The sequence below is a fragment of the Rhea pennata genome, chromosome 15 (genome assembly GCF_028389875.1).
Source record: "Rhea pennata isolate bPtePen1 chromosome 15, bPtePen1.pri, whole genome shotgun sequence".
In the NCBI taxonomy this organism is placed as follows: Eukaryota; Metazoa; Chordata; class Aves; order Rheiformes; family Rheidae; genus Rhea; species Rhea pennata.
The window spans coordinates 11,965,318-11,990,041 of NC_084677.1; the positions used below are offsets into that span (position 1 = coordinate 11,965,318).

Below are 24,724 nucleotides of genomic sequence, written 5' to 3' on the forward strand. Positions count from 1 at the left end.
ATAGCTCAATGCCTTCAGTACTTGGAAGGCATACCGCTAATGGATCTTTTCTCCATCAGACCAAGGAGTCTCTGAAAGTTTTTTTAATCTTTGCACTGCCACAGTGGTTGATTGTTAGCAGAAGTGTCTGAACCAGCCTCTAGACGTGAACGCCTGAGAAATGGCAAAAACCTCAGCAATGGAAATTCCTCGTTGGAATTTGCTTAGTTTAACACAGGCTATGCTTAGCTGATCCTCACAGCTCTGTGAAAGGCTCATCTACTTTAATGTTAAGGTTTTATATCTGACAGAAGGACACAGAACTTAAAATAGTTACTTTCTAGGTCTCCAAGATTATCTAATGAAATCATTTTTAGATCATTTTTCCTCTCTTCATCATTAGAAAGAGGCATAAAAGATGGTTTTTTTCCTACTGAAAACTCGATACTCTGAGCAAACAAAAATTTAACCTTGTTTTTGGAGCTCTTTTTATGAAGTTAATCATCACTGCCATCTTTGAAGTAGCGACATTCCAAAAGACACATTCCAAAATGAAATATCTGGAGCATTTTTTCCAAAAAGAGCAACTGCTCAGTGGCAACTCCCTTTTCCGGATCAGATATAAATTTAGTGTTGCTAAGACATGTCAGATCATTTAAGGTGATTTTTGTTCAACTTCAGAAGTTACAGGGTAAAAAAAAAAAAAAAAAAAAAAGAAAGCTACTTGAAAAAATCAAATTCTATAACTATTTATTTTCAAATGATGCCCTACTATTTTACAGCTTCCCTCACATGCAGTTGAAGGAAAGGGTCATGTAAACGACTGTAGCAGAACATCAGTACAAAATGGCAAGTCATATACTAAATTCAGTTCTGAAAACTTCCAAAACAGCAAGGACAAAGGCACACAGAATTTCCAGTCAAGAGAACCGTGAATTTAAAGTTGTCAAAAGCCTCAAATAGCATCAGGATTGTGTTGCCTACTGTGCTGTACACGGTTGCATACTTCTGTTGCTATCCAAATAGACAAAACAAAGTAAGAAAAAAAGCAGAGAGAGATGAAGCAGCTCATCAAAGGTCACAACACATCACCGCTACAGCAAGGAGCATAACCTACACCTCCTAATTGCCAACCTCGTGTTCTGTATTCTAGTGACACGCTACCTCTCATGAGCAGAACAGTTAACCAGAGAACAGCAGGCACATGATTAGGTCCTGCAGCTTTCTATTATTTAGGATGAATGGAAATGAAGGGAAACACTTCCAAAATAGGCGCCTGGAAAAATCTTTTTATGCAGAGAATTTTATAGTTGGCAGAAACGACCTTCCATGAAAAAGCGCAAGAGAAATGTATGCTGGTTATTCAAGGCAATAAATCACTGTATAATCTGGTATGAGAGCTGCTATGTGCCCTTCGCCACATGAACCCAGTGAGAGTTAACCAGCCCCACAGCAAGGAGCTGCCTGAAGAAGGACAAGCCTGGTATTTCCACTTGTTGTGTGTATGTATTCTCTCTTCCTCAGTTCCTGATACTCGTAAACATCATTAATCTTCAAAACAAATGAGAGCCATTGTAAAGTGCCTTCCTGTAAATCCTCAGCTTTGCTTTTTGCTGAGACACACCTCGCAGAACAATAGCTCAGCAGGTACGAGCACAGCCCAACAACGCACAGGCTCCCTGCAGCTTCACGTTTACATCCTGCAGGCACGCTTATAAGAGCGGATAACAAGGTATTTAGGTGGAAATCTGAAATTGTAAAACTAACACAGAAAAGTAGGTCTTGATGTCTAATATTATGCATATTACTATTAGTACAGCTATTCTTAGCTAACCTTTATGTAGTCACTAATAATTGTTAAAACTTACTTCTCATTTAAAAAAACAGTGAAGCTGATTTTTTTGGAAAAGGCTTTAGCATTGCTATATTTATGTTTTAGAACTCACTTGAGAAGATTCAAAAAGCCCTAAGAAAGCAAATCGTAATGCTCTGTAGCACTTAAGATGCAATAGTGTACTAAATGCTTTATCTTCTTCTCTAGCTTTGGAAATCCACAACAAAGCTTTCTTAAGGGCAGGATAAAGCCCTTCACAAGTGTGCTGTTAAGTTATCTCAGTTGTGAATTTGCATAATAATTTTGTTTTAAAACAAGTTTAACAGAATGGAAAAAAAATCAGGATGCTAGTGTTTATTCAAAGAGACTAAATCTTCTGAATAATTATTAGTCAGCTTGCTGGAACACTTCTTGTCTTCTTGTTTAAGAGAAACATTAATACATCACCTATCAATGTATTTCAAATAAAACCTTTTTCAGGTTATGAACACGTGACCCAATTTAAATAGGCACAACTCTAATAAGGTCAAATTTGATAATTTGCAGTCAGATAAACTGGGCTTTATACAAATAAAAATACCTCAAAGCTGATCCCCCCACTTCTTGACCCTGCAGTTATATTTATATTTCAATAATTCAGTTCAATCTTGCTGCAGCACGTGCTAGGACTTTAGGTGAATTGTAACTACCATAAATAAGTGTTGTAGTCTAATCTAACTGCAGCTCTTTTTTAAATACAGAAATGCAGAGGTTAGGTTTGTTTTATAATGGAAATATATCTGATCAGTTGCAATTTAGCCAGTAAAATAATAAAATAATTCTGTGTGTCCCTGTTCAATGAGAGCACACAGCACTCCATGAGGAAAATAAACTTTTATATATATATATATATATAAAAAATTGTCTAATTGTCTCATTCAACACTTTGGTCATTATCAGAAGTTTTCAGTAACATTTACTTGAATACAGAGAAATAAGTAATAATAAAAAAATCAATGCTTTCAGTGCTTACTACTAACACCAGTGAATTGCAGCCTATCACCCTTTTCAAGAGCTCTGGAAACCTCAAGCCACAGAAGCAATACTTGAGATGCTTGCACAACCCTCGGACCACAGAGGCAGAACGACAGGTCTGTAATTCAGTATTTTCTTGCTGTGCCCCATTCCCCCTCCATAATAGCATGTGTCACAGTTAGATGACAAATTGACAACATTTCCCTCCTATACAGCAGATAAAATGAAGCTGCATCAGCCGTGGTGACACACCAACAAGTCACAGTTTTCCTGGGGTTGCAGACTTGCGTAGTTTGTGCGAGGAGTCATACCGCGTCCCTTCGCAAAGTGCCACATCACTCCGGTGAGGTGCAAGGGCAGGGCAATGTCATACCAGTGAATCTCGCAGCAGCCTCTTGGTGAAAGAAAGGCTGTGGCCCTCCTTAGTCATCGGCTCCCACACCCTTGGGCTGCATTTTGCACGTGCCATTCCCATTGTGCATTAAAATGATTCTCCAGGTATTACATAAAGAGTAAATGTCAGTCTTGGTTTTTGTGTGCACACATGCATGAATTTGTTTAGTCAGTTAGGTAAAAAAAAAACATTGAGGTATTCACTTTCCTACGTTGTTGCGCACAGAGAGGAGGAATAAGATAAAAGTATAAGGTCAGTACTTAGCCACATGATGATGTTTGTAAGTATATTTTAAAGTTTTGCTTAATGTACATTGCTATGTATTTAATAAATCCAGTGTATTAGGACTATAAGAAGAAAAGAATGGAAAACAGACTGGCAAGACACTGAATTTCTTTTTTGATTATTTTCCAGCTCACCGAAAAGTTGACTTTCTGACAAGCTGACAGCTTGTCTTTGGTCCTGCAGTACACAGATACATCATTACACTACACTTAATTGGTTTCTCCAGACTGAGCCTTTCTTCTTCGTGGCAGGAGAATCTGGTGTGGCGGAGTATCAGCATGGTGTTTTAAGCACAATATTGCTATGATGGTACAGAGCGGGAATAGAAGTTAGGTGAATATTACTCAACGACGGCAGAACGCTGGCAACGCAGGCTAAACCACAGCACAAAGAGGCGTTCATTTGTTTTAAATGAGCGCGGTGTAGTCGCAGTCACAGCAAACGCCGAACACACAGGCTAGTTCTCTGTGCCCTTAAGAAGTAAAGGGCTACGTTCAAGATTTTAACTTCGATATAGAAATAACTACTTTAAACCAGACCCAGAATCCTTTCTCTGTCTGAAAGAGCTTTCATACTAGAGTATCTGGACAAAGCTGCAGTTTTTAAGGAGGGCCGGGCAGGAGGGTTTCCAGCCCTGTGAGCACTAGCTGTGTGATGCAACATACCAGACCTCTCCAGATACCCACAGAGAAGACATTTCATCACACTGTCAACATTAACTTTGTATTACTGTGCTTTAGCTGGTTGTTTTGGTCTTAAATATTAATTTGATTTAGTTAGCAAAAATCAAAAAATCCCCAATACAACAGGTAAACTTTCTCAGGAAATAAGTAATAAATAGGAAGGGTTTTTTTAAAAGAGATTTATCATTACTTTAAAGCCTATTTTATATCATATCCATTAAAACACAGGCAAGCATTTTTCTGCCCTCTCCTCTGTAAACCCTTTCAGCTGCGTTGCGGGAGCTGACGGACACAGCAGCACATTCCTTTGCAGGCACAGCCCTGGCACCCTTCACACACGGTAATGGCCAGCTTCCTCCGTTCCTGAGCCCGGATTTATGAACAGCTTTTCCCCCAAAAGAAAAAGAAGGAATTTATTCTTGTTTATGGCCTTACCATGCACATAACTAATATAAAAAAAAGTCCTGGACTATTTAAGAAGAACTACAGAGATTCCAGTGGGGAAAATTTACACTCAAGTAATCTCTTTCTTTTTTTTCCAGTAGTTTTGCCTGAATTTGATACCTACGCCCAAACTGAGTAAACAAAATACAAGGCGACACCAGCGTAACCAAGCTAGTTGAAGGACTGAATGCACTGGAGAACAACAAAACTTACTGTGAATTGTTTTTTAAAGGCCTTTGAAGTATAACAACAGCAATTCTTCAGAAACGTGAAAACATTTGACAGCAAAACAGCAAGATTTAGTAAACAGTAAACTGGAGAAAAGATCAGCCTCCCCGAGAGCCTGCCTTTGGGCCCCGGGCTGCGAACGCCCAGCAGCTGCGCCCTGACCCGCGCGATCAAACCCACCCGCGAAGTTTGAGCACTTTTTCTAGCGCAACACGAGAGACAAAACGACGCCGCAGTCATTCCCCGACCCGAGCTTCGGGGGACTTCGCTCCACGGAGGAGGCAACGCTCGACCGCACACGGCGTGCTTTGATGAGCTCGCAGCCGCAGACTCGCGACGCTCCTAATGCAAGAGGCTGAGTTTGTCGAGGGGGGGCAAGAAAAAGAGGGAAAGTTCAACACCAGCGCCGCCGCCCGCCCGCGGGGCGCTCCCTCCCTCCGCGATCGCGCCGCGCAAGGCGCCGGCAGCCCGCGCGCCCGCGGGGCTCCGCGCCGCCCGCCCCAGGGCCGCGGCGGCCGCAGCGGGGGAAATCTCGCCCGAGAGCGGCGCGGGGCGGCGCGGCCGGGGGGCCGGGGGGGGCCGGGGAGAGCCGGCCGAGCCCCCCCCCCCCCGGCCCCGGCCCCGGCCCCGGTCCCGGCCCCGGCCCCGGCCCCGGCCCCGAGGCGGCGGCGGCGGGGGGGTCCCGCCAGCGGGGCGATTTGGCGGCGGCCGCCTCCCGCGGCCGTACTCACTCGGTAGGTGCTCTCCGTGAGCCTGTTCACCTCCTCGGGGTTCCGCGACATGGTGGCCCCGCGGCGGGTCCGCAGCCGCCGCTGCTCCCCGCGCCGCGCAGCGACTGTCAAAAACTTGTGGAACCGGCCGGGCGGCGCGGCGGGGCCGGGGGTGGGGCCAGCGCCGGGGCGGGGCCAGCGCCGGGGGCGGGGCCAGCACCGGGGGCGGGGCTATCCGGGGCGGGGGCGGGGCTCTCCCGGGGCGGGGGCGGGGCTATCCGGGGCGGGGGCGCGGCCCGCATCGCCTGCACCTGCGCCAGCGGCGGCGCGTGGAGGCCTGGGCGCGAGGCGGGCGCGGCCGCCGCGGGACAGCTCTGTGGGGATCGGTTAACTGGAGCTGTCAGAAACCGGCTCGTTTCTGCCCGAGCGTGGCACGCGAGGCGGGGAGCGGCCCACTTTCGCCCTCCGCTGCCAGCGCGGCCTTGGGCCGGTCTCCCCCGGGGCCTTCCCGGCCTGGGAGCAGCTTTTCCTTCTCCCCAATCCCGGCCTGGAGCCGCCCAAGGCGCGTGACCGCGGTGTTCCCTGTCCATCCATCCGTCCGTCCATCGGGCGGGAACGGCCTCTGGAAGTGACGGCGTTGGGGCGTCCTTGGGTTGCGAGCAGCCAAGCAAGTGGTGGAGCATTTTAAAAAAATATATATTCTGTTTTTTTAAAATATACACATGCGAGAGCGCCCCCAGCTCTTTCCTCCATGCGGGCAAAAGGCTGAGGTAACCTGTGAATTTATTTATCATAAATTTATTTATTATAAATGCACGAAACTCTCAGAAATTGGAAAATTAAGGCACCTCAGTTGCGATGACTTTCTGGTAACGCAGTATCAGCAGTATCCGGGAAGAGCCAGTGGGAATTTCATAACCCTGGGCGTGCAGGACTCGGACCTGGCTCAGCTACTGAGTGTGCGAGGCGTAACCAACGCCCCTGCGTGCGGGACACCCAAGTCTTGGTTGCTGTCTCTCCCTGGGTTTTTCCCTGCTTTATTGCCGCAATAAAATTGCAGGTGTGCAGCAAAACCCGGACTTGGAACCGAACCCTAAACGTTGGACCCTCTTGTGGGAGGAGGTTGTTATCAGGTTTCGACAGTCATAGAAATTAGTTTGTTCAAGTGTATGGTGGTGTTTATGCCTTCAGAGCTACAATTTGCCTTTCGTGAAAAATTGAGAAGGCAAAACATTATCTTGAATACAGCTAAAAAGCCAGGGAGAGAGGGAGTTTGATGAGACGTCACCCTCCCAAGCAAAGTCTCCTCCAGTTGCTGGTATTTATTGTATTAATGGCCTTTCTGTAACAATCCAATTTATAATGTTATCCTATAGTTAGAGTGAGTTGTTTTGGGCCCAGGTCCAAAGCAGTGCGATCCAGCAGCGTTTATCCGTACAGATGGTCCTTGTGAACTTGATGTGGCCGTTTGCCAGAGCACAGGATGAAGAATCAGGTCGTTTCTCCCAAAGTCTTTTATAGTATCTGAAGAATTTTTATAACTTTGGAAAACACGCGGTGCCCAGTTACTACTGCCTGTGTGTCTCCGTACGGTAACGAGGGAGAGGATATCCCTCCTCCTCGCCTGGCATGCAAATCTGAGGGAGCAGGTACCCAAAGGAAGGTGCAGGAAAGACTTTCCCTTTCCTGACACTATGCTTGCTAAAGGAGCTGGCAGTTTTGTAGCGGGATGTGTATTACTTCGCTTAGGGGTAAAGCATTTGTCTGTCTTCCCCTGAAAATTTTGGAGCTCTGGGAAGTCACTTAAGATTCAGCATGTGAAGTTCAGGCATCTTTAGGATAATGTCTATATTCACTCATAGTAAATGGCAATGTAAGTGTTAATAAAATATGCATGTCAGGAAGAAAAGATACGGATACTTTATACAGGCAATTGTTTAAAAATGTTCTGATACATAATATACTCTCAGGTATCATGGGTATGCTCTACATTTCAAAATACATATTTCTGAAAGTCCTTTTACTTTTCAAGCAGATGTGAATATTTTAAAGGTCTACTGAACTTCATATTTTCTGTTTTATTCTTTCTTTGACATTAGTTTCTGCAGTCTTTGTGTTTACTTTTATAAAATCTTTGAAGTTTTTACATAGTATTTTCTAGATTTTTAGAGCTGTAGAGTATAAAAATGAGGAAAAATAAACATTGAAATTAATAAAATTGCAAAGTAATGAGGAAAAAAGAGAAAAGAAAAAGTAGCTTTTAATGAATACCCAAGTGGGAAATGTAGCTAGCAAGAAAGAATCCTTAATTTGGGGTAACAATTGCTTCTGTTAATTCATTTATGTACAGATTAAAGAGAAAACGTACATAGTTCAGACAATAAAAATATGAAAAATTACTAACAAATGGAAAATAGCAGAACTGACCTTTCATTTAAAAATAAAAGAACAATGCTTACTTCTGATTCTTGAAAGTAGCATTAGCACTAATAACCTACAGAGCCAATATGTGATTTGGTTGTATTTTATTGAGAGAAAACACTAGTCTGTTTTCCTCTAGAAATCACATGTTAATGTAAAAATAATGTTGTGGAAAAATTTTCATCTTTATTTTTGTTTTTCTTTGCCTTCTTAGGATTGTATTGTTTTTTCCCAAAATATTACATGTGTAACACAGCATTTGGAAACATTTTCTATGTTTCCTTTCTGTTGTGTTATTAGAAATATTTTATGTATCAATCTTAATAATTGGCAGTGTTGTTCTGTGTTAGTTCACTATCGCATTTTACTGTGTGGTACTTGGAACTTGACGTGCAAACCCAATTCTTAATCTACAAGTATCCGTGTGCTTAACTTGACAGTTGAGTTTATAATACAAATTCTTGTATTTTGTTCTCTTAATAGGGACTTTCTGATCTTGCATTGTTTTGATATTAGTATTATGTTACTGACTTAGCTGAGATGAATCCTGATGTTTGCAAATGTGAATTTGAATGGGTGAAAGAGATTCCATCTGTGCAAATTACTTAAGGATGCTCTTGGATTTAAATGTGTGCAGTAGTTCTTTAGTAATATACCAGTGTTTTGTCTCATCAGGGCAGAATACTTAGTAGCTTGCAGAACTGAAACCTTACTGGATATATCCTTACTGGATATATTTCTACATACTACTGTAATCATTTATAATAAGCATACTAATATGAGATATATTATTTTTATTCAGAATGTTCTTTTGTGTTATATTCATCAATAGCATCACATTTTGGCTGCTGCAGTATTTCAATACTCAGATGTGTGCATTTTGTAATTGTTTCTTAGAGACTCTAAAGGGTATTTGCTGACTTTGCTCTAGGGAAAAGTTCAGGGCAGGAATCTAGCTGTGCTCATCGATCATATGCTCTCTGAAACTATTGGAATTAAAATTAACATTTTTTTTGAAGCTTACTTCAAACACAGGTTATTTGAATGGCTAGAGAAGGTAAAGAGAATTTTCTTATGGTGAAAGCACCCTATCATATAATCATGTCTTTTGACTCCATCTTTGTGCAACATCTCAAGCCAGTAACTGCCTCTCCAGGATAATTTAGGTCAGAAGGAACCTAGTAGGTTAGTAGGTCACCTAGTCCATCCCCCCATCAGAGCAGGGCTTAGGGCTTTGTCCAGTCTCCAGAGTTGGAGATTTCATAACAAGTAGCACCACTACTCAAGAGAACAACTGTTGCAGTATGTTCTTCAGCCTCTGTTTGCAACAACCTATAACCCAGCAAATAAAATCCTCTACCCTGTCCTGGGAGAGATTGTTGTTACATTTTATGGGGGCTTATCTCCTGAGATATGTTATGCACCCAGTTGAGTCGCCGATCCATAGTAGATCTCCTCCTTGTTATAACCAGGAGATTATTTGCATGCTTTGGTATTAGCCTTGAACACACTGCCTTTTAAGAAGACAAAACTCCTCTCCTTCCTCTCTATCTACTATTCTGCCTCACGTTCCGCTCTCCTGATCTCAGACAGAAGGTTCTGTAGGCCTGTGGTCATGCGTAGTTTTCAGCACACTCCTTTGAAACTGGCAGTTTGAGAGAGAGCACTTTGGACTTCAGCTCGCCTGTGAACTGGTCCCTGCAGTGGTTTGGGTGGTTCAGACCTTTCCCAGGCATTAGCTAACTGGAGCAGCTAGGCACAGGAGCTGGCTTGGAGTTTTGGCCATCTAAATCTGGGCAGATACTCATCTGTATACTTCTGTAAAATGCAAACTATTGGCCTGAATCCTGCAGTTGATTCCATGTGGGCAAAGGTGGAATGACGTAGATTTGATTGCAAAACTGCAGTTGAGAGACTAAATCAGAGTAAGTGCTAATATTTATTCCCAACAGAAGGCTAGCTCTCTTCTGTAGCATTTAAGCTTTTGAACATGAGTATCAAAAAAAAAAAAAAAAAAAAAAGAAAAAGAAAAATCTCCCTATGCAGTTGTCAGCTGTCTTGAGTTTTGTAATTGTAATGAGGAAATGGTATTATCTGTATCTTTTGAAAAAATACATAACTCAGAAATATTCCTTTGAGTAAATATATGTATTTCATTAAAATCAATTATATTTATTATGTATAATTGTTTTCTCTAAGTGTCCTATTTGCATCTCAATGACATATACAAATATACTTTGGAAACTATTTAAGCGTACGGTAATGACCCATTAATGTCAGCTCATCATTAAATCTTCAACATGTGTTTTAAACAGTTTAATGTGACTGTAAGTAATTACATAAATTGTGGCTAAGCAGCAGTAGCATATGCATGATATAGCCAGCTGTGGCCTATTTCATTCCCTATGGTCATTAGCAGACATTTAACTCAATTAAGAAAAAAATGTATGCATGCAGCACATTATTTAGTGATACCAAATGACATTCAGAGTTTTTTAAAGTTGGAATAAAATTTTCTGAGCAGGAAATTAAAGTGGTTATCAGCTTGTTTTTCAGATTGCTGAACACAGAAATATACTTAGTTCCTCTTAATCTTTTGAACACTGGGCCTCTAAAAAAAATAAATATAAGTATCTTTTTTGTCCTCTGACATCTTTGAGGAATTTTTCAGGTATTTTATGCCCTTCAAGCTGGCAATAGAAAAGCACCGTGAAAGTGACACAAAATGTCATTCGAGAGGAGTCTGTAAAACTTTTGAAGGCTTACTGAGCCTTTTGGTCTGATTCTGCTCTAGTTAGGTGAATGAGGTTACTCCATTTTTAAACTGGAACAAGCAAGGGGAACATCACCTTGTTCCCCACTGTCCGTTGTCCTCAGCTGGTTTCAAAGCAAATGAGCTGTAACTCAGACTACAGGTCAGTTCGGCATGATACAGAGCGCTCTGATCAAGGAAGACGCTTAATCAGATACTTAATTTAAGCATGTAATTCATCCACTCAGCTTTATGGGGGGAAAGGTTCAAGGAGGTGCAAAATGCTTTTTACAATCTCCTGTAAGCTATTTCTTTCTCCAGACTTTTGAAATGGAGTGATGATTTTTGTCTTTGAGGTAGATACTTTGGATACTTATGTTGTGTCTCGGTCATCTTCCTTGGCAAATTATTTTGGCTATATAAAGTGAATTATAATCTGATTTCTTCACTGTGGATATTTTTTTTTTTTTTTGAATTTGCCAAGGATTTAGACAAAATTAGGGTTCAAGGCAATCTAACAGGCGCTACTTATGATACTAATGACCTTTTTCTGTTGCTTATTGAAATATTTCATTCAAAAGTGTTATACGCACATATTTTGTGATGGCTCATTTCTTACTGAAAGTGGATATGCTTACTTTAATTTACATATTGTATCCACTAGATGGCAAGCCAGCTACATGTGAAGGAAACAACATTAAACTTATATAATCTTTATCCTCAAGGTTTTCTCAAAGTGCTGTATAAAGTGGCAAGATAGATCTGGGTAGTAAGCAGGCAGAACAGCCTTCATATTGCTCATATGCAGCCTTGGAAGTTTTTGGAGAGTGTAACTACTGTTAGGATGTCCATGTTATTAAAATCTAAAAATGCCTTGAGATTTAACTTTCCGTTGGAAGTCAGCACTAGTAGCAAGCCAACATCCTGGAGAAATACTTGTTACAAACTTCTAATCCATTTAGGTTCCAGGGTTTTATGATGTGAGTCATGCCAAAAACAGAGTGTTTTAAAAAACTACTTGTTTACTATTCTTTCTTCTGTAATTTGTCTGATGGGGGATTAACTAACAACAGGTGTACTCTGTTCCAGATGCATAAACCGGTTTCGCCTGAGGCAAAATGTGGAGTACTGCGGCTAAAGGTAGCATGACACACTGCTGATCTTATTGTTAACAATAGATTGCATATTAAAACCAGAGTACGAATTAGCTGTATTTGTGATAGCGTAGAACAGAAAGGCCCCAGTCAGGGGCTGCAACTACTGTTGTGCTAAGAATGAAACATGCACCAGATGCAAAATAGAATTCAAATGTGAATTTTGGTGCTGTTCTTGCCTCTCCTTCTCTACAGCTAGAAAAAGGTAGAACAAGTAGATAATATTGATAATTTGATTCTACTTGAAAAGGGTTCAAAAAGCCTGGAATTACATTTCCATCTTATAAAGAGACTTCTACCCAGTTAACCCCCTCTTTTATGCACCCTTACAGTGATGGACAATTAGAAAAATGTTCAGGGAAGATAGTATTGATAATAAGCAACTCAAAATACTGTTACGTTCTTCTGGTAACTTGTCATTTGGTTGTTAATGTTATTTAGAAGCTATACTAATACCAAGGGAATAATCAGTTTTTATTTCTTTTTGGTAACAAAACCCATACATGGATATTTTGAGGTTCAACCATACTGAGATTTCTTTGGATGGAGTCCTTATGAGCCTGCTGTCCCAAAAAGCTGCCAGAATAGAAGTAGACACTGCTGTGCCTGGCTGCTGCTTGTCCTAGACACTGATCTGGGCAGCGGCAATCAGCGGAATCTGCTGTGGAGACAGGCTCAGCAAGCACCGTCGTGCTGCCCAAACACTTGTGATAGGTATGTGTCTAAATATCTGTAACGTGCTGCGTGGATTTCTCCCAAGGTACCTATTCAAGTATCCATATGCTTTCTAGAAAATGTAGGGGCAAGGAGGTGTTAATGTTCAAGAACATGAATCTTGGGAGCTGTGCATGCCACCTGTGATGGATATTTATAACCATACCCGTCGCAAGTGTTTGTGCAGCCTGGTGGTGCGTGCTGAGTCTGTCCCCAGAGCTGACTTCATGGCAGTGACAGTGTTACTGGCTCCATTTGGGATCTTCTGGCTTGCGAACTGTCAGAGAAGGGCAATGGTTGGAGGCAGCGAGTTGTTCTGTAGAGATGGGATGATGATGGTCAGATTAGACTGGCAAAGGCAGTGTTCTTGGGAATTTTAAAGTCTTCCTTTGCTTGTCCAACAAATGGACAAACATCTGAATCCTCTTGAAAATGGAGATGAGGATTATCTTGGTTGTCTCAAAGGTGGCAGCTCTCAGGGTCAAACTGCATTTTCTATCCCACTGGGATTAGGAAAACAGAAGAAGTTAGAACGACTGTGGGTGTTTTTATGCTTCCGATTAACTATTTTCATTGAAGACAATCAAATTCCTGTGGATTTGCAGGAGGAGCTTGGTTTGACAGTCATCATTTCTGGTCTGCTTCTTTATTTGAAAATAAAAACATAATCTATGTCATAAGGAGCGATTCCTGGCTGCAAGGCAAAATGGTACGCGACGGCTCAAATGCGCCCAGTTCTGGGCAGGTTCTCTCTGGGCACACTGGCTGGCCCAGAGCTTGGTTTGGGGCACCCCTGGGCTCCAGCCCTAGGGCTGTAAGATGCAATTGTTACTTTGTTTTGTGTTTTTTCAGTTCAGAGTGTCTGAACTGATGCGAGGGCTGTGTTGTAGCTTGCCTGAGCAGAGTTTGTATGGAATGATAGTGCAGGTACGTGATACGTGCCCTGGGGATGGCACAGGGTGTGCGAGTCTGCACTTGGGTTGCCTCAAGCATCTTGAGCTCCGCAGGAGGTGTGTGCTGAGGGAAAGGAGCCAAATCTGTTGTGGTTGTGCACATACGGCCTTTAAGGCAGGTTCTTGGAGTGAGCTTTTCTCAGGGTGCCCCTTAGATTTCACTTCAAGGGTAAGTTTGTGCTAGAAGAGATCCTGCATGTGATCTAATGTGTTTTATGTGGATGATCCGAGGACTGGGATCCAGGAAGGAACTAAGGAGCTTGCTTAGTTGTCACCCTCACCTGGCACACTCAGAGAGGAAAGCACTTGGCTTCTGAGAACTGTGAGCAGAGCCAGCGACTTCGGTGTGGTCCTAAGGCGTAATTCTTCTGTAACGCTATGCCAGTGTTATATATGATTAATGTCAGGTAGGAATTGTTTTCTTTTGTGTTAAAATTAAGCATCACCATTGCTTGGTTGTATTGCTTCTGAGGAAGAAACATTTTTGTGGTTTCTTCTATCCTTTTCATGTAAAGACTACCGTTTCAGCCCCAGCATTTTCTAGGGATGTTTTTAGAGCTATCCATGTATCCTGGAACCAGAGGACCTTGAATCTGGCTGTGAGTGATAAATGGAATTAGTTTTATGTTGCTTTTTACTGCCACTCGAACCTAAAATTCACTGAAGTGAATATGAAAATTCTCATTAACTTCAATGGTTTATAAATGGATAATATATGTTAAATTTTGAAGCTCTTTTACATGTGGAAAGCCTGTACAATGCTGCTTGTCCAAACTAGGAAAGAAGGCATGGAGTAGGCCTCCTTTTGACCAATCTTGTTTTATGAAGCTCATATATATTTTTTTTAATTTAGGACAAAAGTTTGGTTTAACTAGAATCAATGAGAGTTTTCAGTTTATTTCAGTGAAACCCATCTTTCATTTTTGCTCTTTTGATTTGTTTTAAGTTGAGTAACATGAAGTTTTTAAAGAGAAAACAGTTTTCCAGAAACTCCTAAATACTAAGTGGGAAGCCTCTCTGAAACATACTTTGATGCTGTTTCTTTGTTCTTTCACTCTGAAATGTCAACAGATAGCTATTGAACATATCATATTTGCATTATGTGCTGTGCATCAGTCAGTTGATTGTGGTATGTATGAAATGGAATTTCTTTGTAAGGCCTTTTTCCATTAGGATCAAGGAATATGCATATTTTCCAGTTGAAGTCTTAGGTAAAGTTTTCTCTCTGCCCACATTGTTACTATTGTGATACTGCTTAGCAACTGAAGTAAATCAAAAAAACCAACAAAAAAAAGTCAAAAAAAAAAAAAAAACCCAAAACCCCCCTTCCCCCCCCCCCCAAAAAAAAACCGAACCCAACTTTCTCTCTTCACAGCAGAGAGAAAGGCCTAAGCTGCAAAATTCAGATTTCAGTTTGGATTTGAAATTTGCAGACGTTAATGAATCTAGTATTGGTTTTATATACATTAAGCTTGAAAAGTCATGAAAGTGACCCAGTTCTGTTTTGGAGTGTTTTGTATATAGCATTTACAGACCAAGACGTAAGGATGAAACAAAAGTGTTACCATACATAGTAATGAATATGAAAAAGACAATTCTGATTGTTCCCTTTCTGGGAAGACCCAGAGAAGATGGCATATTTTGCTAGGAATTTATTCTGGATCAGTGTAGTACGTCTCCTTCCTCCCCCGGTTTGCAGAACAGATGGTTATTCTATCTCATAAAATTTCTGAATTCTTCAAAATCCACACTGATCTGTAAGGAACTGGATCTGTAAGGATACATCTTTTCTGTGAGAAGTCCCATACCTCTGGTCCTTTTCAAGTCTCTACTTTATGTCTATAGGGGAATAATGCTGTTTTGTTGCCTTTTTTTTTTTTTTTTTTTTTTTTTACCCTGGCAAGCTTTCTCCTAGGGGCTGAGATGGTATGCAAAATTAATATTGCTAATGAAAATATCAATACAATTTGTATTGCTTGAAGACTGCAGGAGAACTGGGCATGGAGAGTGTCTACAGTCTTTTCCCCTGACCTTTATTGTACAAGACCTATAGCCTTTCATCAGCTGCATGGCTTTACTGCGAGATCTTTACTGCATTCTGGGGAGTGACCAGTTTAGGTGTATCTATTCATATGGATTTCTCTTTAGACAAAAAAGGGTATTGTAAATGAAAAATGTGGGATAAGAGCTCTAACTGTCAGTGCAAAAATGGCAACGTTACAGGACTGATTAAGGGGAGGGCTGAAATCTGTGTTTATTGTGGTTGCCTATGTGTTCATAATCGAGTGATAGTTATGGAAAGAATAAACACATCCTTGGCAATCAAGGACCAAAATCTGTATTCACAGCAAAGGTGAAATAGGGGTAGCATATTAGCAAATGAACGGGGGGATTTTGAACACCTTGATTAGGAGCAGCAGTGCAAACAGGTACTGGAATAATTATAGGCAGTAAGAGAGGGAAAAAGTAGTTAATCTATTTTGATGTTTTTTATGTGTGGAGAATTTTCCAAGACCTAGAGAAAGGTATGGCAACTACCTAGCGTCAAGTCAAAAATTACGTCAAAATGACCAAGTCAGATGGGCCATGTGACTGGGAATTTAAAACCATGCATTAACGTGATAAAAAAAAATGCGTTGATGGATAACTTTAGAGAGAAATGAACATTTGTTATGGTGATTCACTAACTAGCAACTGGTTATTTTTCTCAAAATATTCAGAAATATTCAGCATGCTGAGTGCAGCCAAAAACTTGTGCTGTTTGGATGATGATAATGGATTAATGTTAAAACGTGTACTATTTTGTTAGCTCTTTCATGTCTTTCCTCCAGCAGAAGCCCAGCGCGGTTGAGAAGACAAAGTGGCTAGCTGGCTCCGCTTGTGCAGGGGGAAGCCCTCGGTAACAGGCAGCTCGCATACCGACTGCAAGCTGTTCTTCAAGTCCAATATGGGGAAATTCCTGAGCAAAGTGAGAGCAGGAACATTTGTTTCTGCTTCTGCATTAGTCTTAGCCATCAGCGGAGCCCACCGAGAAAGTGGGTAGCAGCACAGGAACTAGAGCAAGGCTGTAGCTTGAATGCTGTTTGATGTCAGTGCTGCTCTGACTCACACTGTGATCTAGATTTTACCATAGCTGCCGTAAAGTTTGAGGGCTGAAGATGGAGCTGCCTGGCTGCCACCCAGCCCTTGGCTCAGGGGCAGCTTGGATCAGGTACACCTCAGATTTTGAGCTCCTTTTCCTTTGACAGTTTTGTGTCTGTCTCTTGATTTGATTTGCAAATTGTTATCCTTCCTCCAGCTACTGTTTACCAATATAAGAAAATGATGATAATGTATAAAATAAAACATGCACACACGAATTAACAGAAACACAGTTCCCTGTTTTCAGATTTCTAATATTATTATGCTCCCTTTCTCTATGCCTTTTCTGCTTATTTTATGGCTTTTTCCTATCTCCCATTTCTCTCTGCGCTCATTGATTACAGATGTAGTTAATATCAAGTATCAAATTCAGAGCGCTAAAAATAGGCTGCAGTGTGGAAACTATGTTGAAGAGAGGGGCTACTTTAGTTGACTTAGTAGTATGGGAAATGAGAGTTGTGACCCATGAATGTATTTATCTGCAGGGAATTGTGAGGGAAGTTTCTTGTTTATGACTTTTCACTCTCTTTACTGATTCATTCTCACCTGTTTTCTGAGACTGTAGTGACCATGTAGAAATATAAGGTGACCTAAATCTCTCAAATTCGTTAGAGCATGATTACCATGAGTCAAGAGGGCTAGCAGATACGTATTAAATGAGTATGAAACATGAATATATAGCTATTTTTTATGAAAGTGTGAAAATTTGAGTGATGCTTTTTATTAACTGTAAGTTAAGGCAACTAGGTCTTCAGGATGCTTTGTATAGCAGCTGCACGTACAGTGATATGAAATACGCCTGGAGCAGCATCCTTCCCACTACTTCCTCTTGCTTTTATTTGTTTAAGTCAGGCTCTTGGGTATCTGATTCTGTCTTAATGCCTGAAGATTTATTCATATAACTCCCCATGCATCAGCATATTACACTGTTTGTTCTCAAGAGAAAATAATTAAATGAATTACTAACGCATAAAATGCTTGAGCTAAAATGCTTAAATATTCCATTTGATGCATTTATATATAGCTTAATGTAATTTTTATCAGACAAAAATAAGAATGCAGTATCCACTTTGTCAGAATGCTTTGTGCAGTATCTTCTTAGTCAGAATGCCTTGACTTTCATCTCCGTTAAATGGGTTGCTAATTAACAGTTGATTCCAGTTTTGTCAAAGGTGCTGTGATACATTCTTAAACAAGCCCATATGGTGAAAAAGGTCTTATTTGTATATAAATTAATAGAGGTCAGTGCAATAGAGTTATTGCTATATATAAGTGCAGACTTCCGGACTGCAATTGCAAGTACTGTGCTAGCTTACAAGATTTCTGAAATAAGACAGGAACTTAGTCTGCTGACTGACTTAACAGCAGACATTGCTCCTGGGAAAGGCATGTTAGTCCAGCTTAAGTACAGTTATTGCAAAGGAAGTGAATACAACTAGTGATGAAGCAGGTAGGAGAATTCATTTTTCTTTGAGGGATCAAGCATGAAAATGCAGTTTCAGAAGAGTGACGTGTGGATGTTCATGAAGTTTTCAATGTCATGGTCAAGAAAGCTATCAAATAAGTGCCAGTTGTATACAAACTGCTGATAGCTGGAACAGTTGAATTTTTTTCTGATTTTTTTTTTAGAAAGTCTAATTAATTGAAGTTGAACTTTTTCATGAGAGGATTTAATTTTTGAAAAACATGCTTTTTTTTTAACCTGAGATTGTTTAAATATCATTTATAAAAATGAAAATCTCTTCCAAGTTTAAATTTTTCCATACTACTTAAAAGAAGATCAAAATCTGAAAGCAATCTTTTGTGGCATTTTGTATTACACTAATCAATCTTTTTGCTGGACCGTTTGGGACAGAGCTTTTATTTCCTGATCTTATTTATTTACTTATTTATTAAGACTTTTGCCTTTTTGTCTTGATTCACTATGGAAGCAGGTATCTTAAGCCCCAAACTTTGTATTGGAAATGCAGCTGAAAATCTTCTTTGTATTGCAGCTGCAATATTAATTAAACATATCTATATATCCTGTATCTTCTGCTATATTAAAATAAGCTGTCACTTAAATAGACTTCAAGAACCTCGTCTTAATGCTCATCTATCTTCATGCGACTGTCCCTGTTCCCTGCTAAATTACTTTCCTTCTGTATTTAGCTGTTTATACAACAACTGTGTTGTACAGAAACTTGAGTACTGTCCACTTACAAGAGAAGGACGCAAAGAAAAGGAGAAAGATTGTTACTTTTCTTCCCCCCCCCCGGAGAATGGTACGTGGATAGATTTCACAGTCCAGATGCCCTCTTCCCTCATGGAATTCATTCAGCAGTAATGGTGTAGTTCAGTTCTTCGTAATTTCATGAACTGAATCAGTATTGAAGTGCAAGACTCATCTTTTCAAACTGACTTTCCTTTTTGGGCATGCTAAGAAAGTCCAACATAGAACAGCTCTGTTTCTAATGCTTTCTGGGAAGGAAGAGAGATCAGCAGAGCTTGTTGATGCACAGGCAGCATCTCTCTGCTATGGGGGTCATAGAGCTCCGTATACCTTATAAATAAGATGGAATTAACTTAACAGTGTTGGCATTTACTCCAGCAACTTCCATATTTATGCTTCAGCTCATGAATAGGTGAAGCTATGGTTTATTATTGATTCCCACTTCCTCTTGTGCCTCGTCCCCATCTAACGGTGGTTTTGAACAGATTCTGCGCTCCATCAGCTTCCCAGCTAGAATCAGTTTAGCAGATCTACCCAAAGTGCAAGAAACTAATACTTTTTGTTTACCTTTAAAGTAGCTTTTGCATCATTCTGTCCCTCCTCCTCCCAAATACGTTTTTCACATTGACGCAGATGATTAGCACTAGATTTCTCTGACTTAAAGCCAATTAATATTTCTGGTCGTGAAGGGATGTGCAAATGTAAGAAGAAAATTGATATGCCAGTGATCTAAAATGTAGGCATTCGAGATGCGTTACTGATGAATGTAATATGTTTTTAGAGCAGAAGCCGATTGACTGTAGTTGTGAAGACAGTCTGGTCAGAAGGAAAGTCGCTTACCGTATCCAGCTTTCACCAGGACTTGCTGGTGAGCTTACCTTCGTTGTCAGCTGCCCAAGCCCGTATGGAAACTGCTCTGTTCTGGCAAAGATAGACATTTAATACAACTCCAAGAACTGGAGGCTTTTTTCAGGGTGCTATTTTGTCCAGGATCTGGAATTTTGTCTGTCGTACTCTCTCAGGCCTGGCAACTCGCACCTTCCCAGTGCTGTGGTGCAGGAGGGTGGCAGAAAGCGGCTCAGCCCTGTACCGTGCCAGAAGATCGCATATGCTGTCACCTGCCTCCATCCCTTGTGCTTATTTTTCAGTCTTTCTACACTATTATAAGGTTAAGTGTAAATATGTGTGTAAGTATGTATACAGGCATAAATATTGGCAGGATGTAGACTAAAATGTGTAGGTGGCATTTGAGGGTGAGCTAACATCTTTTATAGTGCGAGAAAATAACACAGTGAGTATCTACGGGGTGGTTTATTTCTAGGAGATGCTGTGTTTGGAGGGTCTGAGTTTCGCCTGAGTCTCAGTGTTTGCTCTTTCCTTTTGGCTGGCGCAAGGTGGTTTGAGGCGGCTCCTGCTCAGAGCTTCCCCTGGGCTCTGCGTTGCTTTTCAGAAGTGTCTAGGCCCAGGAACTTCGCTGGCATTTAAGCTCCCTCAGTATGCTTATAATAATATATTATCTTTAATTTCTTCAGGACCTGCTGCTTCCTTTTCCTGCACTATTAAATCCAGTGTATTAAACCTCTTATGTGTGCTTTGCACAGCTGTTGTATGAATAGCCTTCTACATGGTGCAAATTCAGTCAAATTTGGTTTGGGAGGAACTTTGCAAAATGAAGCTGTAAATTGTTGGAAAGTGTTTAAATTGAGAACAGTGTTGCAAGTCTCCCTTGGAGTTTTAAGTCTGATTAATTTACAGAGCAAATATATTTTTCAATTTATATTCAAACCATGTTCACTGTTATTTTCTTTATTATAGATTTCTAAGGGGATCATTTCTCTGTAGTCATCTGTCTTCTTTACAATAAGTTCAAGCATCGCCTTTGACCGTGAGCATTTTCAAAGGAAGAACAGAGGAGGTGTGATTTCAGTTCCCATTTACTAGACATCTATTAAAGTTTGCCAAACTTCACAAACCTCCTTAACTTTGAAGAACTCTACCCTTTAAATCACGTCCAAGTATGGCATTTATTTTGAATGAGTATTTTGAATGCCAGTTAATATGTTTCAGTTATTCAGGACGATAACATAAGACCCAAAAAAGATGCTCAGCTGAGTGAATTGAGGTCTAGTGCCGGCTCTCTGGCCTAAAATTCTGCTTTTGGAAATGCTGGGAGCTGAACTGAGTGCTGAACATGCAGTGTTTTGGTCCAAAGTGTACCGCTATGCGTGAGAACTGTCTGAGGTTCGTTATAACTGAACGTAAGGGTGGGGTGAACCAGGTCGTAGTATTCTCGTGGTCGTGAAGCCAGCTGTGTGCGGAGAACCTTTGAATCCAGACCCTACTTCTAGAGCTGTTTCTGTTTTATCCAATTACTTACTGCTTATTCAGTAACATTTTTTAGATGAAATAGAAAAATAGTGGATACTCTAATTGAATATAGTCGTGTTTTACTGTGGGAAATGTGAGCTGTAGCTTTGAATTACTTGAGCTTGAGGCAGGACTTGAACCTGGGTCTGTTTTATGTTGGATAAGAGCTGTAATCATGAAACCATGAATCGTGAGATCTTGCTGCTGCTGTGGTTGAAAGCAGGATTTAGGTGGCAGTTCTAAGCTAATGGAAGTTCTTTGAAGATACGAGAGAAATACCTGAGCATTTTCATTAATCTGTGTGGTGTGATTAATTTTATATAAAGAATATATATATATATATGTTATAAATATGGTTGCAGCTGTAGAGCACAGACACCCAGAACTTCACTGCTATTGTGCTCAGCTTTTATGATTCTGAGTCCTTTTTTGCATCCTTTCTCATTTACTGTGGCCTTTATAGTGGAACAGGATCTTAAAAATCCTTTAATGTTTTCTACTTAGTTGATCCTAGAATAATTTGTGTAAAATCTGTTGTTTTTGTTGTCTCTTTTTGTTCCTCTAACAGGCTTTTATAGTGTTTAAAGCCTTTACAATTTCATTTAAAAGTTTTAAAGAGTAGTACTTTAGTGGGCTTTGTAACAGTACTCTGGGATTTATTTGACAACAGTTTTGAATTTCAGTTAATGACAGTATGTTGCCATATCAAGGGAAATCTTTTGCAGCGGGTAGTACAGTTGCTCTCTGAGCCAGCACTGTTATTACTGCTGGTGAGAGTCAGATACTGTAGCTCATTACAAGTCTGCATTTTATGTAAGAAATTGTTATTCTGTCTCATTGGAATTTGTAGTATAGCTTTGTTTCTGATCCATTTATTTGCATTAATTTAGAAACACTATGATATCACTGATGGAAATGGTAAAATCTTTGCATTCTAATAGTATCTTTTAGGCACAAATGTAGATGTTTGCAATGAAAATCTTTTAGATTTTTCAAATCTTTTAGATTTTTCAAATCTTTTAGATTTTTCAAATCTTTGTGAAGATAGGAAAGTAGGCTTATTTTAAACAACTTGTATGACTCATGCAAAGTTTAGTGCAAAGTCAAGAACAGGAAAAGGAACTTGTAAGTCCTGAGTCCTTTATAATTTATTCTAATTATGTGGAATTGTCTCCTGAGCTTAATAATGGTAAAAGCTTTAAAGTAATTTAATTCACGAAACAAACACTTTTTATTGTTATGTATGAGTTAGAAGAATGCATATATTCTAGGTTGCTATCCTTCTGTATTATTGTCATTTTTTTCTGTGTTATCCTGCAATACTTTTTGCTTTCATCAAGCCATCTAAAGTTTAGCAAATAAAATAGCATTTTGCATATGGTATTACCCCCAGCTTCCATTTGAATTGCTAATAGCTTTATTCTTCTCAGGCAGATAGTTTTTAAAAAAGATTTTTTCCAGATGAGTGTAAAATATTTATTGTCTCAAGGCTCTGCAAATAAATAATTATTCTTCGTACTTAAAGCTATGTAACATTGTTATTCTGTTCCTTAAAGTGTTAACCAATAATTACAGTAATAGTTATAGCAGTGATATGCTTTTAGGGGCTTTTTTGTAATGTTGATGTAAGTTGTGTTTTAAGTAAGGGAAATTTGTCGTTTATATGATAACTTTAGGATATGTTAACTAAAAATGGCAGCAGAAGACAGACTCTGTTTTGACTGTGTATTTTTAGAGTAACTCCACAGATTTTAGTTGTTTCAGAACTGTATCTAGCAGCCGTATTTAATTTTGTGTGGGTTTCAAGAGTGGTCAGCAGGGCCCAAACCCAGTCATGGTATGGAGAGTGTTCATCAGGACACAGAAAGTATGGAAGAAGCATGTGAAAGAGAAGAATAAAGATGTTCAAAACATTACAGAAATATCAGCTGACATTTTATTTATTTGTTGTGACCCAAGAGAATAGTGTTTCCTTTGCTGAAACTGAGAAAAGAGAAAGGAGTGAAAAAGTAAAGAAATTAGGCTTCAAAATAATATTGCAGTAAATTTCTAGTGGAAGTTTCAGTGGAAATTTTACAGAAGTTTTCAGATTAACAGAAATAACAAGACTGTAACTTACTATTTCCAATTGTATCTATGCCAGAGATTGACGAATATTCAAGTTTGTAGTCATCTTTTAAAACGATAACAATTTGTATTTGAAGAACCACCTTACTTCGGAGCCAGGAAAGGAGTTGAGAAGATCATAAAAAATGATAAAAATGTCTTTATATATCTATACACCCCCCCCTTCACGTGTGTGTGTGTGTGTGTGTGTGTATATGTGTGTATATATATATATATGTATATGTAGTTGTGAGTTAATAATATAAAATAATTCAACGGACAGATTGGCATAGCTTCTATAAAGTTAAATTATGTCTTTTCAACTGCTATGAATTCTTGAAGGATTTAGTGGGACACAGAATTAAAGAGAACTGTGAACCATAAGATATTTAGACATCAAAAGGGCTTTTGCTATAATGACTCATACAAATTTATTGAAGGAAATTGAGGACTACTAAGGCAGTGGGAAAGTTTTGTCCATCATATAAAATGCATGAAAAGGTAAGAAACCTAAAAAGCTAATTCTTTGACTGAAAAGGTCTCGAAAGAAGTCACATATTGGGATTATTTGGTGCTTTGTACACCAGCTAGTATATCACTGTTACCTGTCTAGAGCAAGGGTGAAAAGCAAGGATGTCAATAGTTGCATGTGACGTAAAATTATTTGAATTAGGCAATATTAGAGAAGATTATTATGGGCTCCAGGAGAATGTAGTAGAATTTATTACTAAGATGTCAAATTCAATTTAGACTAGTGCATGGGAATTAAAATATAAATCAGTTCAACATGCTTCGTTCTAAATTAGTCCTTCAGAAACGTATGCAACAGTATATTGGAGTATTTGAGAAACAGTGTTGTTATTATGTAACTAAGGATTATTGTAAAAAATATAGTGTGGATGAGACCCTGTCAGATTTGTGTGGTTCAAACTACAGAAGTCCCTTCTTTTATTGATTTAAAAGTAAATGTTCAGATGTTAATGTAAATTTTTGTTCTTTTTTTTCTCCAAGAAGGGAAAAAAAAATTAAAAAATCCTAACTGTACTGAAGTCATAAAGTTTCCAGAACTTGCTCTTCCCACACCAGAGCTGTGAGATTCTTGGAGAGTTGTCTCCTTCTGGACATGGACTCGGCGCAGAGGCTCCTGAGAGGACAGTGGGATGTTAGACCTTTATCTGCAGACCTTCCAAGCTAAAGAGAAAATGTGTCACCTCAGTGGTAAAAGCTTTAAATACACAGCTTGTCATAATCTTTGCATTAGAAGAATACATTTGTGTTGAAAGTGATCTTGTCAGATGTTTTCTGTGATGTAACTAGTTACAACAATAGACTG

The 24,724-nt window shown here is 39.8% G+C and overlaps 1 protein-coding gene across 1 annotated transcript in view; it reads right to left on the minus strand.

Moving 5' to 3' along the window:
- Positions 1-5,674, minus strand: part of BAIAP2L1 (BAR/IMD domain containing adaptor protein 2 like 1) — a 43,280-nt gene extending 37,606 nt beyond the window's left edge. The window contains exon 1 of the mRNA XM_062588567.1: positions 5,593-5,674. Within this exon, the coding sequence (XP_062444551.1) occupies positions 5,593-5,643 (51 nt within the window). The 5' untranslated portion in view covers positions 5,644-5,674. The remainder of the gene's footprint in view (positions 1-5,592) is intronic.
- Between the last annotated feature and the right edge of the window lie 19,050 nt (positions 5,675-24,724).